Source organism: Ochlerotatus camptorhynchus, unplaced genomic scaffold (assembly GCF_037179485.1).
Source record: "Ochlerotatus camptorhynchus isolate MF236.1 unplaced genomic scaffold, CSIRO-AGI_Acam_v1.1 ptg000025l, whole genome shotgun sequence".
NCBI lineage: Eukaryota > Metazoa > Arthropoda > Insecta > Diptera > Culicidae > Ochlerotatus > Ochlerotatus camptorhynchus.
The window spans coordinates 1,929,061-1,943,266 of NW_027040517.1; the positions used below are offsets into that span (position 1 = coordinate 1,929,061).

The 14,206-nt window shown below is 36.0% G+C and overlaps 1 protein-coding gene across 1 annotated transcript in view; it reads right to left on the bottom strand.

Moving 5' to 3' along the window:
* LOC135707940 (ATP-binding cassette subfamily G member 4) overlaps positions 1-14,206 on the bottom strand; it is a 109,601-nt gene that overhangs the window by 14,351 nt on the left and 81,044 nt on the right. The window contains exon 3 of the mRNA XM_065229864.1: positions 7,952-8,081. Within this exon, the coding sequence (XP_065085936.1) occupies positions 7,952-8,081 (130 nt within the window). The remainder of the gene's footprint in view (positions 1-7,951; positions 8,082-14,206) is intronic.

Consider the following 14,206-nt stretch of genomic DNA (forward strand, 5'->3'; position numbering starts at 1 on the left):
ATATAAATGTCTAATGCCAGTCTAATGCAACATTACCAAGAAGACAAAACTCAGGTCCTCTCAGATCAACTTGAAGCCCGTTTATTTGGTATTCTTGATTACGACAAAGTGTTTGACCGACTCAATCACAAGAATCTGTGGGGCACCCTGATGCACAAGGGAGTCCCGGATAAACCTCATGGAAGAGCAATAAGAGGCTTTCGCGTGCAGAATTCTACACAATGGCGGCTTGTCGATCCTAGATTGTCGTGCACTGCAAACTGATATTGAGCGGTTAACATCGTGGTGCGATTAACAAGGGATTGCAATGCCAAATGTAAAGTAATTAACTTTACTCATGGTCGCCGATCAGATTTGTTTACTCTATGAATCAATCGACACTTGAAAGAGTTGATTCCATTAAGGATCTTGGACTTATCTTGGATAGCAAACTACGACTCAACGACCACATATTGTCGGTCAAGGTGGCCACCGGAAAACCCCACACGTGCCATTCGGAAGGTGCCTGGAAGATGCAATCAAGGCGTCGATGTGGCCAACAAACTCGGTGCAGTTTCTTCAAGTATCGGGCTATTAAGCAACCGAACCGGCTAAAACGCGGGCTCGAAAACTGTATGACCAGGTGCTGACTAAATTCAACGGATGCATCCTTATGGACGATGAAACGTACGTCATATTGGACTTCGAACAGCTTCCGGGACAGAAGTTTTATGTGGTCGCGGAGATGTTCCCAAGAAATATAAATTTGGCGGACAAGTTTGCCGGTAAGCTGATGATCTGGCAGAGTATCTGCAGCTGTGACCAGGAGACTACGATTTTCATCACAATCAGCAATATGAACGGACAGTTATACCATAGAGGTAACTCTAAGACTACTGGGTCCCGAAGAAAATCATTATTATTTTTGGCTCACTCAGTACCAGAACAACGGTCCCAAGCAGTCCCAAGCTATTTCACTCACCCCTGCATGTTCTGCATGAATCCACACACCCCTGATGTTATCTGTCAAACTTTCATAGCGAATCAAAACAAACATAGTGTAGTAATAGAATTTCAACTAGAATAGGGTACGTTAATCGTTTGCTTGGGACCAATAGGCTACTAAAGTGGTGAGCCAATTTAAAATCGTTAGTTTCGTATTGATTGTTGGTTATACCAACTAACGATTTTAAATTGGCTCACCACTTTAGTAGCCTATTGGTCCCAAGCAAACGATTAACGTACCCTATTCTAGTTGAAATTCTATTACTACACTATGTTTGTTTTGATTCGCTATGAAAGTTTGACAGATAACATCAGGGGTGTGTGGATTCATGCAGAACATGCAGGGGTGAGTGAAAAAGCTTGGGACTGCTTGGGACCGTTGTTCTGGTACTGAGTGAGCCAAAAATAATAATGATTTTCTTCGGGACCCAGTGGTCTTAGAGTTACCTCTATGGTTATACATCAACGAATGCCAGTAATACGTGTCTTGCCGTTCATTAGGTTCCACCGGAGCCCCGTCAAGTTTTGGCCAGATTTGGCGAGCTGCCACTGCAGTAAGAATGCGCAACACTGGTATCACGATATTGGAGTAGACGTAATTGAGAAAGGGATGAACCCTCCAAACTGCCCGGATTTCCGGAATGTATTGGGGTATCATCAAAGTTAAACTGAAAAAGAGTAGAAAAATGGCTAAGGATGCTATTTCAATGGCCAGATACTAAAAAAACAACAGCTTTTGCAGAAGTTATCAAGCCCAAAGTTCTAATTTTCGTTCGAAAGGAATAAAAATCGAAAAACTCTTATTGTATCTTTAAACTACAATAAATACATAACATTTTCTTCTAATAACGTTTTATTCTACATTAAACAGATTCTGAGATATATCCATTTGAAAGAGTACCGATTCTAAATTGGGTTCTTTAATTTTAAAAAATATATCGGTTTTTATATAAGGGAAATGGCTCTAATGTTAGCCTATGGATCTAAGATTGGGCCCATCGCTAAGAATCTGCTATTTATCAATTTTATATAGATAAACGCGTCATTGGGACGGTACTAATGGATATTTTTGGTCGCTATTGAAAATTTTGTCGGCTGCTGAATTTATGTATGGGCCCATCTTAGGGACATTAGGGAAAGAGCTTCATTTTCTGAGCACAGCGATATTTTTTTCGAACCCACACACTTTCATAACTTTACTGTTTGACACTAAACTGACAAAATGACAGTTCGCTCCCATACAAAGTGACACCGAGGGGCGCGCTAATAAGGTGATTTTTGCAAATGTAATCGTTTTTATTTAAAATAGTTCCAGTGTACCAAAATTGATGAAATTTTGGTTTTGGGTTACATTTTTAATGCAGATTACGAATATGCATTTCCCTCAATACCCTTAAAGAACCCAATTAGCAGGGCTGTACCATACTAACACTAGTGTGTAAACAAATAGCATAATTTCATAAATACAAATGTTTACTGAAGTGCCATAACCTTTAGCTTCCAGACCTGGGCCACCTACATACAAATTTTATCCTGTGAGAGTACAAAAGAATCATCAAAGCGTGATTTCTTTGAAACTTTAATGACCGAATATATGAGTAGTAATTGATAAACATGCAGCGATACTAGCTCCACGCCTAAAATGCTACCGGTGGCTACTTGCTGTTGTCACCGGTTCTGATCATTACTAGTCGTGCCTGTTCCATTCATGTAAGTACATCCATGCATTGCCAGTTTCATCACGATTCTACCTACTGCATTATGATGATAAGCTCCGTGTGCTGATGGGACATTTGACATGCAGCGGTACTAGACGTTCAATGTCACAAAAGTGCATTTACTGCAACTAGTAGACTGGTAGTTCACAAAACGTTGTTTTTCTTTTCTTGTACATATATCCAGTTGTATCACATTAACCCTTGCTGATGATAATGCCATTAACACTAATGTTCAAGCGTGATTAGAATTTTTTAAACGATAACTGTTGAAGGCGAGTCATCGTCTTCAATGGGGCTAATTAATAATTGTTGGTAATCTACGTACGACGAAAGTGGAAGTCAAAGGTTTGTGACCTATTTTGTATGGTTTGGATTTAACTATTATAGGTACATACCGATAACTTTAATATAAGATTAATCAAAATCCTGCACCTGAGCGGTTCCATATCATTAAAGCAACGAGTAATTTTCATCTTTTTTGATTTGCATGAAACCTTGCATACAAGTTTTTGGGGAAGAAAAACGCCGTTTTGCATACTTGGTTCGCCATTTTGAATCTAGCCTTACTTATGAGAAGGGCCTATGAAAAATGCACATGATATCTTCAAAAAATTGTATCTCGGAAACGGTTTGTCCGATTGGTTTGGTGTCTTGGGCGAAGTTTTAGACAATTGTTGGTGTTATATGGAGAAAATATGCACGGTAAAAAAAAAGTTTGGTATTTGTGTTTTGAACTAAAATATAAATTTTCCCTTTAAAGTGACATGTCAATAATTTTTTTATTATCCTTATGTTATAGCTGACTGAAAATGCTATCTAGTGCACAGTAGGTTGTTCTGGAGAAAAATAGGTTACGATGAAAAAAAATGTTTTTTAAAAAAATACAATTTTCAAAAAAGCTATTAAGAAAAGTCAAAAAAGTTTGTCACCCTAATTTTATGAAAGTACATCAAATTTGCAAACAAAAAGTACTTCGGTAACATTTTTCTAAGATGCACCGTTTAGAAGATATTACTGATTTAATATTGTTTTTTTTTGATAACTTAATAAGTTTTGGCCCTTTTCGGATGTACTCCGTGTTTTCCCAGTTTCAAAAGTATTTTTTTCGGAAAGATTGGAAAATTTTGAGTTAAAATGACACTGACAGCTTAAAGATTCGAGTGAAATTCTCTGCCTTAAAAGTATTTTGAAAAACAAGTTACAAAATCCCACTATCAGGAACAATGATTTCTTCAAGTGATTTTTGGTGCGTTGTGCTGAAAATGTGCATTCAACTCTTGCATATCGCCTAACAGTTTAATCCATTTAAACTGGATGTGTTTATACTGTGCATATTTTCTCTCTATTGCCGAACATCGCCACAGACATCAAACCGATGAGACAACTCGATTTCGAGATACACCTTTTTGAGAACTGCAAATGTAAGCTCCTCAATTAGCAAGATTCAAAAGAGCGAATTAAGCTTATTTTTCAGGGATGGTGATTGTGCGCAATAAAAAATAACATTATATGTTGGATATCATCAGTTTATTTTTATTCCTGTATTTTTATAAAATTATTGTTTACACAACTTTCTTAACAATATTGAATATTTTGGCATCATTGTCAGGACAGTTTGAATAAAGCTTTGCCTTTATTGTATTTTCTGATAGAGGAAGAAATGAGTGGAATTTTAGAGTTCGTTGAATTGTTTTTGCATTATTATATTGATTATTTAGCTGCAAAGACATATTTTCGTATTCTTCTGTAGTAGAATAACAAAATGACAACTTTGTAAGTTCTTCTTCTTTTCGTTTGTTTGCCCAATTAAACAACTCTCTTGCAGTCTTTATCTGGTGTTCGCGTTCTTTGGCTAAACTTGCTCTGGTAGCCATGCGTTTTATCGTACCTCCAATAGCATCGCATGGACCTTTTCCGTGCGATGTTGCGAAGAAATGCCATTCAGCGTCAATACCATACTTTGACTTAAATTTACAAAGGCTAGAAAAGTTTTTTCGGTTTTTATACTGTGAAGCAGCACCATCTGACATAAAATAAATTTTTTTTATGTTTTTATTTTGATCAATTTGTAAAAAGTTTATCATTTTATCAATAAACAAATTGACAGCGACTGAATCATGTCTTAGTTCTTCAGAAATTATAATGAAGCTAAAATGTTTAATTTGCATATTTTCAGTATAATATATTACGAAAGGATGGATTGTGGCCTGTTGCACGTTCCAATGGTGTGATTGAACTTCATCCTGCAAAACGAAGCTGTAATTTTCAGAAAAGTCACAAATAGCTAAAAATTTTACAAAATCATGCGGAATCAAACTTTCTAATTTTGAGCTGAAAAATGAAACAAACTCATCGGTTTGCTTTACAATAGTTTCTAAATCACATCTGTCAGTGGTAACCCATTGTTCGAATGAAAGCTTTTCAACAAAGTTTTCTTCCAGTTGTTTCAATAAACTGTCTTCTAAAACTGAGGTATCTGGGCAGTTTTTACATCTTCGTAGATGGCAATGAGTTGTCTTATTTTCGCAAAGTAATCTATTCGTTAATGTTTTTAGATCATTCAAGACATTGTATTTTTTTAAGCTATGTAGAATTAAATTGACATTTTCATGCGTAGTGCAAACGCAAACATTATGTGTTCCTGTGATAGTCAATAGTTTACATTGCCTTGGCCGGAGGCTTGCAAATGATGAAAACCCTATTTTTACATTGCGATTAAAAGCTTCTCTCAATGTCATCATTAACAATCTTTTCTGAACAGCTAATCTCTTATTTCCTGTCTTTACGCTAACAAAATCTCTTTGGCCTGGCATTGCACGGCTTATATCATCGTCCTCAAAAAAAATTCAAAACCAGTTCTTTTGTTTCATTACTCAAAGCTTTTCCAGAGCTTGAACCTTGAGATGAATCAAATACATTATCTCTTTCCTTTCTTGCATCTGATGCCATATTTCTACTGGTTTTAAATTCGTCTACAATTTTTTGTACTGACCATGATTTTGGCAACAATGATAAAATTGATAGTTTTTCTTGCCTTGTGGCTGAATTTAAAAATTTAATTTTCATATTTTCTATGACTTCATCAAACTCGTTTGCTTTTTCTGTTTTAGCGTCTAATTTAAAAAGATTTCTTCGTACACCTTCGACGATTTCAGCGCACTTTTTTTCAGGATAGTGAACATTTTTAACCTTACCTAAATCTATAGGCGAAACACGAATAGCTGCTATTCCTCGGTTGAATATTTCGACGTCTACAGGCATCGTGAAGTCTTTATTTGATTTAATTGTGCTTAGCGTTGACTCTGATGGTATCGTGACCAAACTTTCATAGCTTTGCGAATCAGGTACATCAGGTATGGTCTGAACAGTTGGCATCCTTGAGCCGCCGGCTACGCTTTGTTCCTCGTTTTGGGTGAGGTGAGCTCTTGAATCAATATGTAGACGGCAAGACGAACAAACACGAAAATCCTTGGTGTTCAGTGTGGATACCTTGGAAAATCCAATTGATTTTAGTTTTTGGATGATACCATCCGTGAGATATCGCAGCTCTTTCGAACACTGAATGTCTTTGAATGGGCGAATACATCTTATTTTACTCATTTTGTAATCTGTAACATAGAAAATATTTTCCAATTGTTAGTTTTGTACGAAAATATCACAAAACATATAATTAAAATGTGTATTTAAAACTTACCTTTGCACCAAAACGTGTTACACTTTCCTTTACAATTATTATGTTATCAAACAACACTGGATCTCGTTCAAAAACACAGGATTATGAGCTGAAATTACTATAATCACTATGCTACTAGCAACCTTTCTGCATTTACTGTTTGGTTTTCCCTAGTAGATACTGGATGAATTCAGAACCGAGTCAGACATTATTATACAGCTCACGGGTAGAAATCATAGAATGCTGGGTAAAGACTGTTGGAAGATAGGTAGAGTTGAACGCTCAGGTATCGTCGAACCTTCAGGTACGAGTTTGGAGAGTTGGAGCGAGGTAGATTTGCTGGCGTAGGTATATTGTTATTGAAGAAGATTGTAAATTGTATATACCTGGAATGAATAAAGAGTGCGGCGGTTGTTGATTGAGGTATCAGTCGGCAGCCCTCTAGTTTGATGGAAGGTGACTACTGCGTTCTTTTTATTTATTATTAAGGAACGGTCAACGACGGAGCTAGCCTCGTTATGGCCAGCGTGGCCATGGTGGACTAGTTCCAACAAAGACCATGTTTACAATCACCAACTGTACGTAGTACAGCTAACTGGTATCTGATTACCTGTATCTAATACTTGTTAGCACGTTTTCAGCACAACGCACCAAAAATCATTTGAAGAATAGTGGGATTTTGTAACTTGTTTTTCAAAATACTTTTAAGGCAGAGAATTTCACTCGAATCTTTAAGCTGTCAGTGTCATTTTAACTCAAAATTTTCCAATCTTTCCGAAAAAAATACTTTTGAAACTGGAAAAACACGGAGTACATCCGAAAAAAGCCCAAAACTTATTAAGTTATCAAAAAAAAAACAATATAAATCAGTAATATCTTCTAAACGGTGCATCTTAGAAAAATGTTACCGAAGTACTTTTTGTTTGCAAATTTGATGTACTTTCATAAAATTAGGGTGACAAACTTTTTTGACTTTTCTTAATAGCTTTTTTGAAAATTGTATTTTTTTAAAAAACATTTTTTTTCATTGTAACCTATTTTTCTCCAGAACAACCTACTGTGCACTAGATAGCATTTTCAGTCAGCTATAACATAAGGATAATAAAAAAATTATTGACATGTCACTTTAAAGGGAAAATTTATATTTTAGTTCAAAACACAAATACCAATCTTTTTTTTACCGTGCATATTTTCTCCATATAACACCAACAATTGTCTAAAACTTCGCCCAAGACACCAAACCAATCGGACAAACCGTTTCCGAGATACAATTTTTTGAAGATATCATGTGCATTTTTCATAGGCCCTTCTCATAAGTAAGGCTAGATTCAAAATGGCGAACCAAGTATGCAAAACGGCGTTTTTCTTCCCCAAAAACTTGTATGCAAGGTTTCATGCAAATCAAAAAATACAAAAAATAAAAACTGGAAAAATTTCCCACTTGTTCGTGGAACCGCTCACCTGCAGTATTGAGAGCATGGACAGTTGCGAACTATCTGAGCAATTCCAATTCCCAACCATGATCCTGGTTCCAATGAATTCACTATTCGATTATTTCTTCATACGTTCAACTTACCGGTAGCCCGAGATGGCGTTAAGTAAGCTGCTTTTTCCGGCACCGGAGGGTCCCATGATTGCAGATAATTGGCCATGTCGGAAAACGCCACTCACACCTTTGAGTATCGTTTGTTTTCGACTTTCACTAACTGCAACGAAAAAAGTAACGAAATAAAGGTTAGACACACTAAGCATAAATATAATACTACTCGATGAAGTTTTGGGATTTTTTAGTTAGGTAGGTTTTGAATATAAATAAGTGGAATACCACTGCAAAATATCGAAAATACACGGCGATATTTAAAATTCTACATTGGTCACTCATTTGAGCTTACAGTCATCGTCAAGGAAAACCATGTCAATTGTCAGCGAAAATGCTGTCAGTGACGAACATGTTCAGATTGTTTAGTAGCTAAATTTGTAATGAATTTAAATGAATTGATCAAAACAATTACATGGAGCCGTTAAAGTGAACAAGCATCTACGGCCTGAATTGCTTGGATAACAATAATGTGACACAGAAAGCAAGAAATTACAGTTTTTGTTACCAGGGTAATCTTTGCCATTGACGAAAAAATGAATAAGATGTTGACGAAGGTTTTTTTTTTTGATGATCAAGTCTATCAGACAGAGAAATAAAGCCGTTGGTCCCCGATCCATGAATTGATGGGTCGATAGGTAGGGTCCAGATGTGAGATTTGTCTTCCTGGCGTCGGCAGCATTGGTACTCAGTACGGAAAACAAGATCGATGGAAAACAAATCAAGGAAAAAACAAAGTCTATCAGGTACTATGTTGAAAACAATTTTGTCAATATCGTGCGAAAGTCTATCAATAACAATGTCAAATCTCAGCACTGCCTATAGGTAATGCTATGTTTAGACTACAGGGTTATAGCTTGTTATAAAGCTATTATGATGAAATTTTTCTTGTCAATAATGTTAAATTGCACATATGGCGCTACAATCTAAATAAATATTTTTTATAATTCTATTACCGCTAGTTCCTAGGTCGGTATGATATTCTATTGTAATATTTAGTGCTATATTATCTTCTTAATGGTTAATTTTTATTATTTCTGTCTTGTCGCTCAGGACAGAAATAAAAAAATTAACGGTTGCGGTTCGACTTTGACAATACACGTTTAGGCCTACTCTGGTTCCGGTTAAATTCGATAGCCGCTTCGGACGGCGTGGCACTTGGTTCTGCAGCAAGCAGGAGCAAGTCAGCGGATAAAGGTGAATCACGGCGTGATCACCTTGACAACCTTGAGGTGGGATAAGACTTGGGTCCCGTATGATTAATCGAAACTGGGAAAAGTTATATATGAAAAACACCCCCTCCCCCCTCCTATAACGACAACCCGAAAAAAGACATGGACCTTGACGATCACTTTTGTCCGGGAAATGATTGTTAAGCAAACTACAATTATAAGTAACAACAAGATTTAAACTTCGTTAATTTTTTACCCGCTTATCAGAGAGCCAGAACTTTCAAATTTGAGAAAAAAAAATGCTTCAGAGGCATTTACCAACAACTGACTGTAAAACAGATCTGGTACCTCTATATATGCAATTAGATTAACATCCGAAGTCCATCCTTTTATACATATTCTGCACAAAAGATACTTTTTGCCCCGCGCCATTCATAAAAAACGGCGAGAAATCCTGTCAGTTGCGGGGCTTAGAAAGTATTTTTTGTGCAGAATATGTAAAAAAGGAGGGACTTCGGATGTATTTTTTGTGCATAATATGCAAAGAAGGAGGGACGTCGGTTGTTACCCTAAATGCATATACCATTTATCATAGAGAAAGAAGTGCGTGGGGAACTTGAAACGGTAGATGTATCTGTTAGCAGAAGTGAATAATCACTGAGATTATTTCTAATACAGTAGTTTGCGGTACTACACAATGCCTCTCAAAAAGAATTACAGTGAATATTCACTTCCGCTAAGAGATACATGTACCGTTTCAACTTGCACCAGGTGTACCTTAACTATGATTCTTACTATCAAAATATTGTACAGGTGGAGAACCAGTATACGAGCTTTTGCTCTGACTTTGAAAATCAATAACTGAATCCCCCTAATTTTCAATTAATGTTGTACCATAGAGGTAACTATAAGACCAGAAGGTCCCGAAGAAACGTGCTCAACTTTTTGGCTCAGCTGTGTAGTACTAGAATTTTGACAAGAATGGGGTATGTTAATCGTTTGCTTGGAACCAATAGGCTAGTCAAGTAGTGAGCCAATTTTAAATCGTCAGTTTCCAACCGGTGGTTGTACTAAGATCCTATCCTGATGAATGTGGGCGTCTTAGTGGAATACCTGTATAATGAGAGAGAGAAGGATTAGTATTTTCCATTTAATTCCACTACTTTATTTGCTTATCCTTGACAGATACGCGTATTTCGTCTACAATGTGCAGACTTCTTCAGTGTCTTGTACTAATAGTCGAGTATTAGTACAAGACACTGAAGAAGTCTGCACATTGTAGACGAAATACGCGTATCTGTCAAGGATAAGCAAATAAAGTAGTGGAATTAAATGGAAAATACTAATCCTTCTCTCTCTCATTATACTAAGATCCTACTTATTAGAAACCAAACGTTTGATTTGAGAAAAGTAACAGTATTCTATTTTGCATCATTCTACGAACACGCTGTAAAGTACATAATGATGATGCATGATAATTTTATGTTATGGAAAACAAAGAGGTGCTTTAACCCAGTATGATCGTTATACCCCTTCCTCCCCTACTTCGCTTACATATGAACCAACATTTTGTTCAATATTGAAAGTACCGTAAAACGGGGTATCTTTGATAATGCGGGTAACTTTGATCGTATAATATAAAGATTAAATTTACACGCTGCGCTTTTTCCAAATAAGGAACATTGGTCCCATATTGTAGCTTAGGGCATTTCCGTTGATATCGTATATAGTTTTTTTTATATAGATTGTGTTACACATTTTACAAACATATTACAAAACAATTTACGTGTTTTTCGCCTGTTTGCAAAAGCACTCAAACCATCACATATGAAATGTATTTCCAATATAGCCATCACAAATTTAATGTTGTATTCTGTTTGCTTATGATGATTTCTGATTATATACTCATTAAAAGTTTCATATTTATAGAACTAAATTGTTTGAGTTTCATTGCATTTTTGCATTTTTTTTTCTACATTCATCGAGCATTATCAAAATTACCCCAAATCAAAATACACTCAGGTCTTTTTTTACACGGGGGATACGTACCGTGTAAAAAAAAACGTGTTAAAAAAAACCTACGATATTTTGATTTTTCGCATGCTTAAATGTTTTTAAAAAATCGGATTTTGATGCCATTTGTAATTAAAGCATGATATGGTCCATATAGACATATTTTAAAAATTTCTGTATTTACACCAAAAATTGTGATTTTTTTTAAGTATGCCATTCGATTACAAATAGCTTGAAACAGATAATGTGATTGGAATCAAGTTGATAGGTTGTATCGTTGTCGAGAAATCGTTAAAAACGTACCGTGTAAATCGTGGAAAACCGTGTAAAAAAACCGTGTTAAAAAAAAACCGCGTAAAAAAAACCGTGTAAAAAAAAGACTTCAGTGTACTGATGTTCGGTCGGAAAACTAAAAAAAATAGTGCAAATGCTTTAATTTCCGTTGAACATATTACCAACCGATTTTAAATTGACTCACTACTTGACTAGCCTATTGGTCCCAAGTACATCTATAAGCGTACCCCATTATAGTTGAAATTATAGTACTACACTATGTTTGTTTTGATTCGCTATGAAAGTTTGACAGATAAAATGAGGGGTTAGTTGATTTTCCTATGTTTCGAGGGGTGAATCGATTAGCTTGGGACCGAAGAGAGTACCAGAGCTGAGCCAAAAAGTTGAGCACGTTATTTCGGGACCTTCTAGTCTCAGAGTTACCTCTATGATATTACTAACGAATTATCTCGTGGAACCTCAGTACTTGTTTTAAAAATATAAAATTTGAAAAACATTCATTGCTGTACAAAATATTAAGAATATACTTTAAAAAAAACAATCAATGTTACCCCGTTTTACGGTTTACTTCTGATAGGGAAAACAACTGCCTGTTGCTTTATCATAAAATGTAACCTTCACTCTCTTCTCTGCTTCAGAGACCTACTTCAAAACTAATGATGGAGCTACTGAAAAAATAACGTATTTTTTGCGAATTGTTTTATCCCACAACATGCATGGCGTTTTTGTGTATTATACTGAGGTGCAAGTCAACAAAAAATGTGAGATGAAATAGTGTCAGTTCCTATTGTAGTCGATGTCGAATTTAGTGCATATTGATCACAGCAAAATAGATCAACATTAATCAACCCTGTGTAGTTATGTAGGGAAAATTCTGTCAATTCTTAACCATCATGCGTAAGATGAACGGTGGTCGATTATGCTAACATTAATTGTCGCGAGTTTTGAACCATAACGGAAACATTGAAATACTTGAAAAATTTAAGATAAAGTATAATAGTCGAAAATGCATGACATACATCATTATAGTTGTACGTCATACTGCGGTCGTGTCTAGGACACAACCCTTTAATTTGTTTTTTCTTGATAAATACAGACTACGAAAATCTTCATGATTCCTGAAGGACTGAGAATTATTATTCAGATTTTAAAATTTTACAATATTTTGTAAGAATCTCGGCATGTTTTTCACTTAGATCCAGCAAAATAAAATTCCGAGCTGCTTGGTGGTGCCCATCCCGGCAAAACAATCTAAGTGTGCAGTTGAAAATTTTGGAATAAGCGCTTGGTCATTTTTCGATCTCATCTTACATTGAAATGACAGACCCATAGCATATGTATTGATTGTAGTAGACATTCGACCAATGGATTATATTTACTACTAGGCATTTTATTATACGTCTCAATTTATATTTACCCACCCTAGTACATTGGGGTCATTTTTGGCCTAAAAACACTGTGTACGTTTTTCCTCATGCATTAGGAAGTTAAAACAATGTAAACACATTTTAAGGATGGAGTTCCTTATAAGCACAGCTTATGTTTCATACAGAGGAATTAGAATAAGTTGAAGTACTACATAAGTATTTGATTTGTTTCTCATTTTCCAGAATTCTTACGTAAAATCTATAAATTCGTTCCTGCATAGAGTCAACGTGATTTTTGGAAATTTTTTGAGTATTTTGTGTGTGTGTGTAACATAGAGGCAACTCTAAGACCACTGAGTCCCGAAGAAAATCATTATTATTTTTGGCTCACTCAGTACCAGAACAACGGTCCCAAGCAGTCCCAAGCTATTTCACTCACCCCTGCATGTTCTGCATGAATCCACACACCCCTGATGTTATCTGTCAAACTTTCATAGCGAATCAAAACAAACATAGTGTAGTAATAGAATTTCAACTAGAATAGGGTACGTTAATCGTTTGCTTGGGACCAATAGGCTACTAAAGTGGTGAGCCAATTTAAAATCGTTAGTTTCGTATTGATTGTTGCTTGTAACTAGTACACCAACTTTTTCAAACTACTGTCTACTACCAACAATCAATTGACGTTCATTACTTTTACTAAAGAAAGACCCACAAGATCTGCGCAAAATTGGTGTAACACGTGTAAGAAGATCAAGTTCCTGCTTTATTCATGAGGCATTGAACATTCTAGCACGGACAAACAGACATAACACATTGAATATTTTTCAATATAAAACATCATCACTAAAAAACTACCGCCATCTGTTGAGTATACTGTAATGGACAGTACGCTGAACATATGGCGGTAGTGTTTAAATGTCAAAAACAAGCGAATTGACTATGCGCGCCATTGGTGGCAGTACTACGAACTGGTGGAAACTAACGATTTTAAATTGTCTCATACTGGACTAGCCTATCGGTCCCAAGTACATCGATGAACGTATCCCATTCTAGTCAAAATTCTAGTACTACACTATGTTTGTTTTGATCGCTGTGAAAGTTTGACAGATAAAATGAGAGGTTCGTGGATTTTCCTATGTTTCGAGGGGTGCATCGAGCTTGGAACCGAAGAGAGTACCAGAGCTGAACCAACAAGGTGATCACGTTTCTTCGGGACCTTTTGATCTTAGAGTTACCTATGTGGTACTACCAACTAAAAACATTCAAATTGACCGTTAAATGCGTGTTTGGTGAACACCTTGTGAATGATGTGTCTGTTTGTCTGTAATTTTAGTGCAGTGGTATTCATGCCCATTTTTACAATCGCTGTAGGTTTGTCCGATGGT